Consider the following 17,280-nt stretch of genomic DNA (forward strand, 5'->3'; position numbering starts at 1 on the left):
CCATAGGGTCGCATGACTAGCTGGTTTTATTCTGTTCAGTGGCTTAATCTGGCCAGGATGGTCTGTGTTTCAGATTGCGGAAGAAGATTCGGTAACTGAGAGGCCACCGTGGAGCTGCTGGAAACTGTTACAGAAGGAGCACCTCTCAAACCGTGCTTCAGGCTCTGAAAAGGAGCACAGGGGAAGCTTACTTAGTCTTGCTTTGGATCCAAGCAAATGCTGTCGGAGCGATGAACTGGGACTTTGTGTGCGGACTCCTGGCTTGATCTTGATAGGATTGGGTGTATGTTGTTGGAGCGGGCAGGCCAAGAGGCCCTGAGACCTACAGGTGCTGTCTGTATGGAGAAAAGCGGCTGTAGTCCATTTCCAGTGTGTTGGGCTAAAGGTATAACAACTTAAAGATCTGTTTAGTGTGTGCTTATGTCAGTTCATGCTTTTGTACTAAAAAACAGCAAGATAATAGTTCTTTTAGAACTTAGAGTTACAATTACATTTGAGGAAAAAAAAGATGTGGTATAGGTTTACAGCTGGTGCATAAAACCAGTTAGGCGACTTTGGAAGGAGAAAATGAAACGTTTGTATGGAAATAATCTTAAGCGATCTAAATCATTTTTCTGTGCTTGTCCTGTGTGCCATTTATTTTTGCCTTTTCATTTTACTCAGGACACTTATCTCTTCTGTGCCATAGAGGCTTTTAAAGAACAAAATGATTAGTTTTAACTATAGGATAAGAGGAGAAAAGGGTATTGTGGGCTTAGTTGTTTTAAAGTGGATTTCCTTTATTGTCTATATGCCTTGTATATTTAGCTTGAAGCTCTTGTTATTTTGAGAATATTACCACAGGTCAAAAATACTGTGAGTGAAGAATTTTCTACTTCAGTGTGAGAATTTGTTTTTATGCAGAAATATAAATATGAAGTAGGGCATCTTCATTCCAGCATTCAAGCTAGCATTTAGAAAGCATAGTTAAGTTAAAGAAGCTGTAAAAATTTGTGCATAACTCAAGACAGACAAATTCAACTAGAAATTGTTTTGCTTAGCATAGTGGTGAATATTTAAGCCATTAACATACTTAATAATTTCATAAAAATATTGTCACTATGTGAAGAGTGTCTTTAGGTACTGTGTTAATCTATTTAGGAAGGCTTTCAAAAGGAGGAACCTACACTTGGGCAAGAGCTGCACTTTGATGAATAAATTACAGGCTTATTCAGTTTAAATTTTAGGCTAAAGATATTAATATTAGTATCTCTAGATTAGGATGTGTTAGGATCACACTTCCGTTTTCCAGATTGTTTTTCATTGGTTGAGTTGTCTCTATTGCTTATTCGTTCCTTTTTAGGCTTTTGCACCAAAGCCTGCAATATTTGAACTGTTTTAGTATCTGAATAAAGTCCCCATCACTTTTATCATACATAGGTACTCAGAGTAAAGACTTCATCCAGTTAAATTGAAGCTCTTAAATTTTAAAGGACATTGACCTCTTACTGCTGTAGTTTTGTGGCATGAGGACTATGTAATGCAAATGAGCATAATTGAGGCAGAGCTCAGCCTTTCTGAAGCATTTGTAGGTTGTGTCCAGAATGCTATCTCTATAATATGATGGTGCTGAGCATCAGTAGTAAAGCCCTCCAGACTGTAGCTAGCCAAGAGCTAAAGACCTAGACCAATGGGATGTTAGCAACTGGATTTTCTACTTACATACCTACATTGGCCTTAGAAATGAGAACTTTTAACAGAAAAAAGATAGTAGTGTTTTAGCTCAGCACAAAGAAATTGATCAAAGCAACATGCTTTTCAAGTGTTTGCAGACTAATTAGAGAAATACAAATAGCTGATTTTTTAACTTAAAATGTACCTTTTGGTAGATGACAGACTGGATGAGGGGAGCAGAGCTTTTAAAGCAGTGGATGGGAAATAGGACACATCAAGGGGCACAGTGGGCCCCATCTCTATGTGCAGCGCCAACAGCCTTCTCCTCTCTTGGATAGTCTGGTGGTTCAAGTGGAGGAGCTTGTCACCTTGTCCTCTTCAATTGAGCATATGCTTTTGCAGTGATTGTCCAGTGCAGCTGTCTTTAAATTTCCTCTCTGACTGCTTGTTTTACTTTCTCTCCTGAGACACCTGTCCCCATTCATGTTAATACTGTTCATGATAAGCACAACGATGCTAGTTGTTAGTAATTAGCTGACTTGGTTATTTCAAGTGTAACAGTTAAAGTATGTAGACAAAGTTAAAACCTCAGAGCCAAAGAATATACAAATCTCAGCCTGCAAATGGACATACTAAACCGTGTATTTGTTTCAACTAGTCACATTAACCTCAAAACACATAGCAGTGTCCTAGTTTTAAAAAGACATAAGATTCTTACCAGGACAGGCTAAAAATAGTAGAACAGACCTATATTTGTATACTTTGAAGTGGATCTTCAAGGTACCCTTACTTAATACTTGGGGGTCTATTCTTTAATAGTTAGTATATTGTTTAATTTGGTGTGAAGAATCACCCAAGAAGATTATGTTTAAAAATATTTAAGAAAGGTATGTACCCACATTGTGATTTTCTAGGCATAATTAAGAATACTAAGAGAAAATATTCTCAGAACATTTGGTTGCAAAGTGTTGGGTTGGGAAAACTCTACTTCTGGGGTTTTCTAATTATCAGTTATACATTGTTCCATCATTTTGGGGAAAAAAAGACTGCAAATATCATAGTGATAGTTTGGTTTTTAGGAAAAAGTATGTTTTCTGGTTTCTTTAATTTTTCTCCTCTTCTGACTTATGCAGTTGAAGTCACACTTACTCTGCATTCAAATTTTAAATTTTATCTGTTTATCCATCTATCCATCTGTGCAGTACATCTTCCCTTCTCTGTTATACTAAAATGGCAGTGCTTCTTGGGACTCTTAGCTGTCCTGAATCTTCCCCATCTTAGTATACATTGGGCTCCCATGCACTTATTCATGCTTTAGATCCAGAATGCTTCTTTGACTTTCCCTTCCATGCACAATAAGTTCATAATTTTATTCTGATTGTTCTATATACAGTGTATGTCTTGAGTTAATCGATTTATGTCTCTGTTATGTCTGCTCTTGCTGTGTCCATACATGTTTGTTCATCCTTCACATACCTGTTGGAATAATTTTGTAAAAACAGAAATCTGATATTTTCATGATGTTTTTTCAGTGACTTACTAGATTTGGATCAAGCACCACATTCTTACTGTGCCCCACAGATCTCACTTTATCCTTTCTCTCTTGTATTCTCCATCTCTGAGCTATTGTCTTGCTCATTAGCAGTGTAATCACGTTGGTTTTGCACATTGGGAAAGCTCCCTCTCAGACCTTCTGTATATGCTGATGCCACCAGTAGAACCGCCCTTCCATTCAGTGACTCCCCTAGTCCTATTTACCATAAGGATACCCCTTAAATGAGTTCTCATCCCTCAACCTAGCCAGATCCTCTCCAGGGTTCCTACCAGAGCTTGCACTTCTTTGGCACATTATATACTGTGATAAATCATTTCACAGTTACCTTGTCTGATTTCTGTCTCCCTTAGTAGACTTAACATCGTCTGGGATAATGTGAGATTTTTTTTTCTGCCCAGTAAATACTAGGCAAAAAGGGTGTTATTTTAGTATTTGTTAATGTATTCTGTATAGAATAAGTTTTATTTTAAGGGCTCTTCAAAAGCTAACATTCCTTTGCTTATATTATATTGTATTTGGATGAACCTAGTTTTAATACTTGTCAAATTGACTGCTCTAATTTTGCTGTATTTGTGTATGGTTTTCTTCTGAAAATAAAAGTGTATGTGTAGAATTTAGCATAGCAGCCTGTAGAGTTGGTAGCTGATGGATGTATGCATGTATATGGCATGGCTTTGTTCTTCAGTTACTGTGAGTTCTTTTATACTTATCTGAGTATTTCACTAAATATTTCTCATGATTCTTTTCTACGTTATCTTTGTTAGCATTTTCTCTTTTTTTTTTGTGGGGGGTGTTCAAGACATGGTTTCTCTGTGTTAAGAGCTCATGTTGTCCTGGAACTCACAGATATCTACCTGCCTCTGCCTCATAAATGCTGGGCTTTAAGGTGTGTGTGACTACTGCCTCGCAGCATTTTCTAAAAAAAAAAAAAAATAATTTTTATTTTATTTTGTGTATGAATGTTTTGTCTGCATGTATGTGTCTGAGGCACATGTATGCCTGCTGCCCTTGAAGTGCCAGGTCTTAGATCTCCTGGAACTAGTGTTACAGACAGTTGTGAGGCTCCATGTAGGTGCGTGGAATTGAACCTTTGTTCTCTGGAAGAACAGAAAGTTCAAGAGTAGATTGTGCTTTTAACTCTGAGCTATCCATCTCTGCAGCCTAAAAGGTAGCATTTTTGAGAGAGCTGTGCCTCTTGTAACATGTAAACTTTGTTCCTCAGGTACTAAATGTCATGTGTGGGCTGAACTTGTACATGCACATGAGTTCATGTGTAAGGCTCCATTCATTTCTCATAAAGGTCTCTGAGATAGTAAGCATTCCAGTTTTGCAGAAGAGATTTTAAGGCACTGAAGCCAAATAACTTGGCAATGGTTACTTAGGTCACAGAAAGCAGAGTCAGGTTCTGAACTGTGGGGATCTGACTCAGGTGTGAATGTTAATCATCATACTCTATGCATGCCTAAATGGGAAGATTATAAGATCCTAATGGAATTGTTAACCTTGTCTAATGTTTGCACGTTAAGAACATGTCTTCTGCCTTCAAGTATTTTCTCCTAAATTAATCAATCATTTTACAAGTTGCTGAATGTACTTGTCAATATTTGGCTGATGCTAAGGAGTAAAAAGGCACAGATTTCTACTCCCTGAATTGATAGAAGATATGAAACGTTACATCTGGGTTGGGGTCTGAAACAGTCTGAAGTACCTTGTTAGGTAGGCCCACCTGAGAGGATTTTTATTCTAGGTAGAGAAGGAAAAGGTGGAGAAGGAAATGCCCAACAGATTGCATGACAAAGAGTCTTGATGGGATGGCAGTGTGTCCTGGAAGAGAGTACCAGAACTCTGGCTTTTCCCCTGACTTTCTCACTTGTCTGGCATGAGATGAAATAATCTAAGGTGCAGATCAATTCTAATAAAATTTTCCTTAAAAATAGCTGAATGAGAAGAGTAGTCCTCCCCTAGGAAACATGGCTGTGTCCTCTCTGGTGTGTTAAGCAGTGGATATTGCCTCTTATGTTTTAACAGGAAGACTATTGTGCTCTCCCCCCTCTTTTCTGTTGAGAACATTACAGCAACCCCTCACATAATATTGTAGTGGGCATTAGTATGTCTTCATCACGTTCTTTTCCCCCGGCTCATTATCAATATTTGTTTCCACTGTGGGGAAGTGGTAGGAGGAAGTGTCTTTGTTTGATTTCAGGAAGAAAGTGGTTAGTGTTAAATATGTTAGCTATAGTTTTGTCTGTATTTGAAATTATTAGTATTATTTGAAGTAAAGAAAAAAAACTTTGAAGTAAATTCTTGAAAGTAGGCAGCAGATTGGCACCTTTGCCTTTGTAGTGATGTATTCTTACAAATGAAAAGTAGATTTAAAGAAAGGAAGGGGTATTAACATTATCTTATTTTAATTAAGCCAATGAAATTTTGACATTGTTAGATAGGAATCAGGTCCTTTAACATATTTTTTATTTTTTTAAAGCTGGCATTTAAGGTTGTTCTCTTATATCAGGCCCTGGGTGTAGAGAGCGCAGTGATTTTGTGGGGTTGCTAAGTTCCTATTCAACTTAAGTACTTTGTGCATGGAATATAGAATGGAGACTAGAAGAAAGTGTTGGTAACATAATTGTCAGATTGTAATTGCTACTCATGTACACTGAAAAATCTTATTTCATTTTTTCTCCCTCAACAGAATATGACAGATACCTAGCATCTAGCAAAAGAATGGCAGCTGCTTATCTTGACCCAAACTTGAATCATACACCAAGTTCTAAGACTCACCTGGGTACTGGCATGGAACGGTCCCCTGGTGCAATGGAGCGAGTATTAAAGGTCTTTCATTACTTTGAAAATAGTAGTGAGCCAACCACCTGGGCCAGTATTATCAGGCATGGAGATGCTACTGATGTCAGGGTAAGTATGTCTTTTTCATGACATTTTAAAGTAGTTATGTTTCAGTGGCATACGACCCCCTTCCCCACAAAAAAAAAAAAAGATGAAATAGTTTTTATTTAATGTCTTAGTACTTCCCATGTTACAGAGACATTAACCTTTTCTTTCTGATATGCACCCAAGAGCTAGGGATAGAGGTGGTCAATGTTAGAGCATTTGCCTAATAGTATGAGGCCTTGGGTTTGCTTCCCCAGCACTTGGCAGGGAGGACATTGCGAATATATGACTACTGTTTTCTTAGATAATAGTCACGAAATCACATTTTAATCATGTACTGCAATTTATTTGTTTTCCCAGTTAATTATTTTAGCCTTTGGAAAGGTACAAAGAACCAATGCAATTAAGAAAACTTCTGATCTAGTAAAATAAAATCATTTTTCTAGGTGTTGTTAATTTAGGCATGCTCCCATATCTTCAGGTAGAGTAATTTCCTTAAAAAAAAAAAAGAACCATTGATTATATGATGTTTTTAAACACTGTGTTATGTTGTAAGAATCTAAAAGGTCTATATTAGCCAGCTTTGTATCACTGTAATGAAATTTCTGAATCAGTTAAGGTTAATTTTGGCTCCTATTTTGAGATTCTAGTAATGAAAGTAGTCCTGTTGCTTTCAGCTTTCTGGCAAGGCCACATAACATAGTAGGAGCTACCTGGTGCAAACTGCTCCATCTCTGAGTCAGGAAGAAGAGACTTTAGCCCCCCTCAAGGATATTCTAGCTATCTATAGATCTCTTATTAGTCCCACCTCCTAGAAGTATCCCTAACCATAGTAGAAGGCAGTAACCATAGCAAAGCCTCTTTAGAAGCTTTTGCCTTTATAGCATAAAATCTGTAGGGTAGAGATGTGGCAAAGTGTAGAATACTCCCCTGCAGGCTGTCTGGGTGCTGGGAAGCTTAAAGGTGGGCCCACCAACCCAAATGGAGAAGCTAGTACTGCAAAGGTTCCCAGGTTTGTAAGGGGAGCTAGTACTTCAGACTTAGGAGGAGACAGGCAAGGCAAAGGGGAGAGTGTTTCTGAAAGTTAGGTATAAACAGGTAGTATAAGGATTTCAGAAAATGGAGTTGGTGTGGGTTCCCAGGAGGCATTTACTATGGTGAGGTATTGAAGAAGCATTCAGCTTCTCAGCTCTCCTTTTATTTGTATTCAAATGTCTTAGAGACAGACATTTTTAATGGCAAGGTTTGCTTAGATAAGTCTTCTCCTTTTTTCTTTTTAACCATAATCAGTTAATTTAGATTACTTTTCTGTTTTATTCAAATATATTGATTTGATTTAAAGCTAAATTCTTTTGTCAGTTATACTTTTCCGTTACCTCTGTAAAATCACTGTATTGATGGACTATATAGATGGATTAATTATTAAAAGGAGTATGTGGGAAGTACTCAATTCAGGGATATGGAGTTGAAGTAGTTTTCTCTATCTTGAAGACCATTTTCAGATTTTTGTGTAGCACCTCAGTATGATGAAGCCTCTTGTCTCCTGGTGGTATGATCTGATCTTTGAGAGGGGTACATGGGCATTTGCTGTATGTATGAGTGCCCAAATGTTAACTGAGGTTAAGTATAAGCTATGTTTCCAACCATGATTGTTGTGTACTCTGACACTCTGTTTTGTTCAGACTTAAACAACTCAGGAGCCCTGTTAGCAGATAGCATATACATTTTTTAAATATTTTTTTATTGATATTTATTGAGCTCTACATTTTTTTCTGCTCCCCTCCTTTCCTCCCCCCTCCCCCCTTTAACCTTCTCCCAAGGTCCCAGTGTTCCCAATTTACTCAGGAGATCTTGTCTTTTTATACTTTCTACTTCCCATATCGATTAAATCTATGTAAGTCTCTCTTAGTGTCTGCATTGTTGTCTAAGTTCTCTGGGATTGTGGTTTGTAGGCTGGCTTTCTTTGCTTTGTGTTTAAAGACCACCTATAAGTGAGTACATGTGATAATTGTCTTTTCTGTGTCTGGGTTACCTCACTCAAAATAATGTTTTCTAGTTCCATCCATTTTCTGGCAAAATTCAAGCTGTCATTACTTTTCTCTGCTGTGTAGTACTCCATCGTGTTAATGTACTACATTTTTCTTATCCATTCTTCGATCGAGGGGCATTTTGGTTGTTTCCAGGTTCTCACTATGACAAACAAAGCTACTATGAACAGAGTTGAGCACATGTCCTTGTGGCACGATTGAGCAGCCTTTGGATATATACCCAAAAGTGCTATTACTGGGTCTTGAGGAAGGTTGTTTCCTAATTTTCTGAGAAATTGCCACACTGACATCAAAAGGGGTTGTACCAGCTTTCATTCCCACCAGCAGTGCAGAAATGTTCCCTTTTCCCCACAACCTCTCCAGCATAAGTTGTCATAAGTGCTTTTGATCTTGGTCATTCTTACAGATGTAAGATGGAATCTCAGAGTTGTTTTGATTTGCATTTCTCTGATGACTAAAGATGTTGAACGTTTCCTTAAGTGTCTTTCAGCCATTTTAGATTCCTGTGTTGAGAGCTCTCTGTTTAGGTCTGTACTCCATTTTTTAAATTTGATTTTGTGTTCTTTTGGTGACCAATTTCTTGAGTTCTTTGTATATTTTGGAGATCAGACCTCTGTCTGATGTGGGGTTAGTGAAGATCTTTTCCCATTTTGTAGGCTGTTTTGTCTTGTTGGCCATGTCCTTTGCTTTACAGAAGCTTTTTAGTTTCAGGAGGTCCCATTTATTAATTGTTTCTCTCAGTGTCTGTGCTGCTGGGGTTATATTTAGGAAGTAGTCTCCTGTGCCAATGCATTCAAGTGTACTTCTCACTTTCTCTTCTATAAGGTTCAGTGTGGCTGGCTTTATGTTGAGGTCTTTGATCCATTTGGACTTGAGTTTTGTTCATGATGATAGATATGGGTCTATTTTCATTCTTCTACATGTTGATATCCAGTTATGCCAGCACCACTTTTTAAATATGCTTTCTTTTTCTATTTGATATTTTGCTTTTTTTTTTTTTTTATCAAATATCAGGTGTTCGAAGATGTGTAGATTGATATCCGGGTTTTCTATTTGGTTCCATTGGTCCTCCTGTCTGTTCTTATGCCAGTAACAGGCTGTTTTCAGTACTGTAGCTTTGTAGTAGAGTTTGAAGTCAGGGATTGTGATGCCTACAGAAGTTCTTTTATTGTACAGGATTATTTTGGCTATCCTGGGATTTTCCTTTTCCAAATTAAGTTGAGTACCATTCTTTCGAGGTCTTTGAAGAATTTTGCAGGGATTTTGATGGACATCACATTGAAATTGTAGATTGCTTTCGGTAAGATTGCCATTTTTACTATATTAATTCTGCCTACCCAAGAGCAAGGGAGGTCTTTCCACCTTCTGGTGTCTTCAATTTCTTTCTTCAAAGATTTAAAGTTCTTGTCATACAAGTCTTCCACTTGTTTAGTTAGAGTTACTCTGAGATATTTTATTATTCTATTTGTGGCTATTGTGAAGGGTGTTGATTCTCTGATTTTTTTCCCCAGCCCTTTTATCATCTGTATACAGGAAGGCTACTGATTTTTTGAGTTAATCTTGTATCCTGCTACGTGGCTGAAAGTGTTTACGAGTTGTAGAAGTTCTTTGGTAGAATTTTGGAGATCACTTATGTAAACTATCATATCATCAGCAAATAGTGAGAGTTTGACTTCTTTTCCAATTTGTATCCCCTTGATCTCTCTTTGGTGTCTTATTTGCTCTAGCTAGGACCTCAAGAACTATATTGAATAGGTATGGAGAGAGTGGACAACCTTGTCTAGTTCTTGATTTTAGTGGAATAGCTGGAAGTTTCTCTCCATTTAGTTTGATGTTGGCTGTTGGCTTACTGTAGATTGCCTTAATTGTGTTTAGGTATGTTCCTTGTATCCCTGCTCTCTCCAAGACCTTTATCATGAAGGGATGTTGTATCTTGTCAAATGCTTTTTCAGCATCTAATGAGATGATCATGTGATTTTTATTTTTCAGCTTGTTTATATGGTGGATTACGTTGACAGATTTTCGTATGTTGAACCATCGCTGCATCTGTGGGATGAAGCCTACTTGGTCATGGTGGATGATGGTTCTGATGTTCTTGGATTCGATTTGCTAGTATTTTATTTAGTATTTTTGCATCAATGTTCCTGAGTGTGATTGGTCTGTAATTCTCTTTCTTAGTATTGTCTTCCTGTGATTTGGGTATCAGGGTTAATTGTAGCCTTATAAAAAGAGTTTGGCAATGTTCCCTCTGTTTCTGTTGTGTGGAATAATTTGAGGAGTATTGGTATTAGTTCTTTGAAAGTCTTGTAGAATTCTGAGCTGAAACTATCTGGTCCTTGGGCTTTTTGTGGTTGGGAGACTTTTGATGACTGTTTTTATTTCTTCAGCAGTTATAGGTCTGTTTAATTTGCTTATCTGGTCTTGATTTAATTTTGGTAAGTGATATTTATCCAGACAGTTGTCCATTTCCTTTAAGTTTTCCAAGTTTTGTGGAGTACAGGTTTTCAAAATATGACCTGATGATCCTCTGTGTCTGTTATTATGTCCTCCTTTTTATTTCTGATTTTGTTAATTTGGATATTCTCTCTCTGCCTTTTGGTTAGTTTGGATAAAGGTTTGTCTGTTTTGTTGATTTTCTCGAAGAACCAACTCTTTGTCTCATTGATTCTTTGTATTATTTTCTTTGTTTCTATTTTGTTGATTTCAGCTCTCAATTTGATTATTTCCTGCCGACTAATTCTCTTGGGTGAGTTTGCTTCTTTTTATTCTAAAGTTTTCAAATGTTCTGTTAATTCACTAGTGTGGGATTTTTCCAGCTTCTTTATGTAGGCATTTAGTGCTATGAACGTTCCTCTTAACACTGCTTTCATTGTGTCCCATAAATTTGGGTATGTTGTGTGGTCATTTTCATTGAATTTTAGGAAGTCTTTAATTTCCCCCTTTATTTCTTCTTTGACCCATTGATGATTCAGATGAGCCTTGTTTAATTTTCATGTGTTCGTGGGCTTTCTGGAATTGGTATTGCTGTTGACTTCTAGTTTTAAAGCATGGTGATATGATAAGGTTATTCCAATTTTTTTGTATTTGTTGAGGTTTTTTTTTTTTGTTACTATGTGGTCAATTTTTGAGAAGGTTCCATGAGGTGCTGAGAAGTTATATTCTTTTCTGTTTGGATGGAATATTTTATGGATGTCTGTTAAGTCTCTTTGAGTCATAACATCTGTTAGTTTTCTTATTTCTCTGTTCATTTTTTGTCTGATTGACCTCTCCTGTGGTGAGAGGGGAGTTGAAGTCTCCCACTATTATTGTGTGGGGTTTAATGTATGATTTAAGCGTTAGAAGTGTTTCTTTCACATATGAGAGTGCCTTGTATTTGGGCATAGATGTTCAGTATTGAAATTTCCTCTTGATGGATTTTTCCTTTGACTAATATGAAATGACCTTCTCTGTCTCTTTTGACTGATTTTAGCTTGAAGTCTATTTTGTTAGATATTAGGATAGTTACACCTGCTTGTTTCTTAGGTCCATTTGATTGGTATACTTTTTCCAACCCTTTACTCTGAGACAGTTTCCGTCTTTGAGGTTGAGATGTGTTTCTTGTATGCAGAAGAAGGATGGATTCTGTTTTCATTTACAGTCTTTTGGCCTGTGTTTTTTTATAGGTGAGTTGAGTCCATTTATTTACATTAAGGGATATTAATGACCAGTGATTGCTGTCTCCTGTTAATTTAGTTTTCATCATTAGTGGTGTTAATTTGTGCATTTTTTTTTCCCTTCGGGATTTGCTGTTATGAGATCATCAACTGTGTTTTTGATGGTGTAGCCATCTTCTTTGGGTTGGAGTTTTCCTTCTAGTATTTTTTTTTAAGATTTATTTATTTATTTATACAGTATCCTGCCTGTAGGCAAGAAGAGGGCACCACATCTCATTATAGGTAGTTATGAGCCACCATGTGGTTGCTGGGAATTGAATTCAGGACCTCTGAAAGAGCAGTCAGTGCTCTTACTCACTGATCCATCTCTCCAGCCCCCCTTTCTAGTATTTTGTGTAGGGCTGGGTTTGTGGCTAGGTATTGGTGAAATCTAGAGTTGTCATGGAATATCTTGTTTTGTCCTTCTATGGTAGCTGACAGTTTTCCTGGGTATATTAGTCTGTGCTGGCATCCAGGGTCTCTTAATGTCTGCATAACACTTGACCACGACCTTCTGGCTTTCATTGTCTCCAATGAGAAGTCAGTATAATTCTGATAGGTCTACCTTTATATGTTACTTGGACCTTTTCCTTTGCAGTTCTTAATATTTTCTCTTTACTCTGTATATTTAGTGTTTTGTTATATGGTGAGAGGACTTTTTATTTTGGATCCAGTCTATTTGGTGTTCTGTAAGCTTCTTGTATCTTCATAGGCATATATTTCTTTAGGTTAGGGAAGTTTTCTTCTATAATTTTGTTAAATAAATTTTCTGTGCCTTTGAGTTGAACTTCTTGTATACCTATTATTCTAAGATTTGGTCTGTTCACGGTGTCCTATATTTTCTGGATATTCTCGGTTAAGCTTTTGTTAGATTTAATGGTTTCTTTAACTGATGAGTCTATTTCCTCTATTGTATCTTCAGCGCTTGAGATTCTCTCTTCCATCTCTTGTATTCTGCTGTTCATGCTTGCATTTGTGGTTCCTGATCTTTTTCTCATGATTTCTGTTCCTACAATTCCTTTGGCTTGTGTTTTCTTTATTCTTCCTATTTCAATTTTCAAGTCCTGAATATTTTCTTTCATCTGTTTGATTACTTTTTCTTGCTTTTCTTTAAGTGATTTCCTTATGTCTTCCAATTTTTTGTTTGTGTTTTCTTTCATTTCTTTAAGGGAATTTCTCATTTCATCTTTAAGAATTTCAAACATTCTCTTGAAATTATTTTTTAGATCATTTTCTTCTGGTTCATCCATGTTTGGTTGTTCAGGTCTTGCTGTTGTAGGGTCTTTAAGTTTTACTGGTATTGTGTTGCTCTTTGTGGTGTAGCATGTGATCTTACCTTTTCTGTTCCTCTTTTCCTCTAATAGATGTGGTTGGGGCTGTCTGAGATTCTGTTGAATAATCTTCTATGTGCAGTGAATCCAAAGCTCAGATGGTTGTTCCTCGTGGTACAGTCAGTGTCACAGTTCTAGTTACCCCGTTGGTTACTTGATGTTCCTGGAGATAGCTCAGCGCTCCTGTGCTTTGCTATGCTCCCTTACAGTTTGCTGTCTCAGGCCTACTTTGGCCTAGGTTTCTGGCTTTGCCCTGTTTCTGTAAATCCTGGTCTGGTTTCCCCCCCTGCAGAAGTCCCTGCCTTGGAGTTGGACCTGTTCTGGTAGAGATCTGTGACTCCATATCTGGTCGCTGACTCAGTCCTGATCAGCCAGTGTCCCTGGATTGGGTTGGCTCCCGGGGACTGGATTTGCTCCTGGCTTCTGCTCCCGGCAGAGATTATTAGCTCTCTGTCCTAGGTAATTGGTTCTGTCCCACTACGGTTCTGCAGTACAGGCATTCTTGGAAGAATTTTTATGTGGTAAAATGAGTATGAACAAAGTGAGCCCAGAAAAGACTTGTTACTCCAGTCTTTTTTGTACCTGTCTTAAGTATTCACAATTTCTGATTTTTTTTTAATGTGCATTGGTGTTTTGTCCACATTCATATCTGTGTGAGGGAGTCAGATACCTTGGAACTGTCGGTACAGATAGTTGTGAGCTGCCATGTGAGTGCTGAGAATGGAATATGGGTCTTCTGTAAGAGCAACCAATGCTCTTAAGCACTGAGCCGCCTTTCCAGCTCTGAGTCTTTACATTTTCTTAAGGGTTTAGTCATGATCTTGCTCTACTCTTACCTCCTCTTGGTTTAAATTTCCATCCATAATTCTGCTGACTGTACTTCCCTTCATAGTACTTTGATTTTTGTGCTTTCTGTGTAATCATGCTGCCCACAAACAAAAAAGACAAAAAGCAGATAAAAAAGGATATGTCAGCCCTGGATGGAGTTTTTGTTGGTGCCATTTTCCCCAGTAGCAAGTGTGCTCCTCATTTCTTTGTGCCACCTTTCAATAATTCTTAAGATATTTCAGACTTTTTTTTTCTGTTTTATATGTTGTGATGATTTCTGTTGATTTGTGATGTGTACTGAGAGATCTTGTGGAGACATTGCATCTGGCTTGAATTCCAAAGTGTTAGCACCTATGCTTTAAACTACTTTTTGTGACTGTTGTCTTTTGTTTGAAGTGTTTATTTCTTATCTGAGTCCTTACTGAAGGACCCTAAGCCTTAAACAATAAATAACTTAATTATGAGAGGACCTAGAAAACCAGGAGGTCTCATGGCTGGGAATTGCTTAGGCAAATGGTTCCTTCAAACAACTCCAGATAAGAGGCCTTTTTTCCTTTTTTTATGATTTATTTGTTTATTTATTATGTGTGCAGTGTTTTGCCTGCATGTATTCATGCAGAACAGAAGAGGGCACTATATCTTATTATAGATGGCTGCGAGCCACCATGTGGTTTCCGGGAATTGATCTCAGGACCCTGGAAGAGCAGCCAGTGCTATTAACCTCTGAGCCATCTCTCTAGGCCAAAAATCCTGCCCTTCCCGCTCTGCCCGCCCTTCTACCCTGACAAGGTTTCTCCCTGTAGTTTTCAAGCCTATCCTGGAAGATCTATAGATCAGGCTGGCCTTGAACTCACAGAGATCCATCTACTTCTGTCTCCTGAGATTAAAGGCAGGCACCACCACTGCTGGGCTAGATAAAAGGTTTTGATATGTGGAAAATGCTTACTACAGGAGTAAATTAGGTAACAATAAAAAAGCATTTTACAAAGCCAAGGACCATCAGTTTACTAGTTGCTGATTCCCCTGCTGTGTTGTGATGGTGGCGGGGCTGCTTCCCGCCACCTGGCTAGCTTTACCCAAAATAATTACACAGAAACTGTATTCTTTTAAACACTGCTTGGCCCATTAGTTTTAACCTCTTATTGGCTAGCTCTTACATATTGATCTAACCCATTTCCAATATTCTGTATAGCACCACGAGCTGGCTTACCAGGAAAGATCTTAACCTGCATCTGACTGGAGTGGGAGAATCATGGTGACTGCCTGACTTGGTACCTTTCTCCCAGCATTCTGTTCTGTTTACTCCGCCTATCTAATTTTCTGTCCTATCAAAGGGCCAAGGCAGTTTCTTTATTTAACCAATGAAAACAACTCAAAACAGAAGACTCTCCCCCATCCCTGCTGTTTTTGCTAAACTTAAATTCATCCTAGAGTGATCCTTTTTCTTCCATGGACCCACACAAAATAGACAACATTTGGCACCCTTGGTGGAAGAATTAGGGTCACTCTAGCATGGATTTTAGGCTTTTGTGAATCAGAGGACAATCAGTTCACTAGAAGCTGATTGACCCTGCTGCTTTAGCTAAAATCTAAAAATTTTCCATTTACCCATGCAAAACAGAATACTGACAGATGTTTATTTAAATTGTTTTGGGGATCTACAAATCATACCTGTATAAGAAAGCAAAATAAATAAGTTATATGTATGCGCTGACTCCTTCACCTTAGTCACATACCACCTCTTTTCTCTACACTCCCTGTTCCTTGAGATGTAATATTGTTGAAATTATGCTAGTCATCAGTGGTCTCCAGGGGTACAAGTGAAATGAAGACTTGTATTTCTCATTTATAATCTAAAGCTAGAAATGCTTAACCTTTGTGAGGAAGGCACATGGAAAGCCAAGACAGTACAAAAGTTAGACCTCTAGAGTTAGACAATGCTATGGTGTCATTACAAAGGAAAACCCTAGGAGTCAAAGTCTTTTTCCAGTTAACACAAGAGTGCTACAACAATGATGTGGTTTATTGTTAATAAGGAGAAAATTCGAGCATTCTGGATAGAAGCTCAAACCAATAATAATATTCCCTTAAGACAAAGTCCTATCCAGATCTTGTGAAGGTTGAGAGAGGAGAAGCCACTTTAGAACAGTTTTCAAGTAGCAGAGGTTGGTTCATGAAGTTTAAGAAAAGCAAAATCTCTGTTAGAAGAGTTAGTGAAGCAGCAAGTGCTGACCTAGAAGCTACAGTGCAGTATCCAGAAGACCTAGCTAGGTTGCTAGGCTAACCAAGACTTTTTAATGTAAATGTAACCGCTTTTTAGTAGAAGATGCCATCTAGGACTTTCATGGGTAGTGGGGAAGAGCCAGTGTCTGGCTTCAAAATTCAAACAACAGGGCTAAAGAGGTGCTTAACTGTTAAAGAGAGTTTGCTATTCTTTAGAAGATTTCAGCTTCTGGGATTCCAATGTTCTGTTCTGGCCTTCATGGCCACTTGCACATACACATCCCTAAGCTCACACAGTATGCATAACTAAAAATAAAATAAACTCTAATAACAGGGCTAAACAGATGGCCTAAAGGTTAAGAGTGTACAGCTCTGGCCAAAAGACTATTGGTTCACAGTCACATTTAACTCTAGCTAATGAATCCAGCTCCATCTTCTGGCTTCTGCAGGTACCTGCACTTCTAGAGGACTTTGCTAGAACAAGGAATCATCACTATTGTCTAAGCAAAAACGGGCTTCTTTTCTTTATGCCCAAGATTACTTTGGCCATTCTATGCCTGTGCAGAGCTGAGCCTCTCTGACAGGCTTCCTTCCTTTCTAGTTTATGGTTGAAAAGAAAGTGAGCTGTTATGTTGACCTACAAACCTCCTTCTTTAGCTTCCTGGTGTTGTGGGCAGGTTGGGTGAAGTATACCAGACCTTTGAATCCAAAGTGAAGCCTGGTGAGAAAATACTGTTTAGCCATTGAGTATTGTTCTGCCACAGTGAAAGCACATTAAACTTGTAAGTGATGTATAGAACTTTTGTAAATCCATAGATCACATTTGGGATTCAGTATGCTTCACAAGCCACTTGTGAATGGCTGGTATTATTTGAACCTGTAATTATAAATAAGTAAATTTGTGTGATTTGCCAAATGGTGTTTATAGTTAGCTGACCACTAATTAGTTAATATTGTCTGCTTATTGGTGGAAAGGGTACCATTAGATCATAGGATTTGTTGACCTCTTTAAAATTAACATTCCTATTAGCATGGGAAACACTCCAGTGGCTAGAATGTGT

At 37.9% G+C, this 17,280-nt stretch overlaps 1 protein-coding gene across 10 annotated transcripts in view; it reads left to right on the forward strand.

The window, feature by feature from the left end:
- Ptk2 (protein tyrosine kinase 2) overlaps positions 1-17,280 on the forward strand; it is a 190,499-nt gene that overhangs the window by 27,230 nt on the left and 145,989 nt on the right. For 3 of the 10 annotated variants that reach the window (XM_026782708.1, XM_026782709.1, XM_026782710.1), the window contains exons 1-2: positions 52-385; positions 5,901-6,121. In XM_026782708.1, the coding sequence (XP_026638509.1) occupies positions 286-385; positions 5,901-6,121 (321 nt within the window). In that variant the 5' untranslated portion in view covers positions 52-285. Of the gene's footprint in view, positions 1-51; positions 386-5,900; positions 6,122-17,280 lie in introns of those variants that run through there. The other 7 variants (XM_013348931.2, XM_013348934.2, XM_013348936.2 and 4 more) reach the window with 4 other exon arrangements.

The sequence above is a fragment of the Microtus ochrogaster genome, chromosome 15, assembly GCF_000317375.1.
Source record: "Microtus ochrogaster isolate Prairie Vole_2 chromosome 15, MicOch1.0, whole genome shotgun sequence".
Lineage (NCBI taxonomy): Eukaryota > Metazoa > Chordata > Mammalia > Rodentia > Cricetidae > Microtus > Microtus ochrogaster.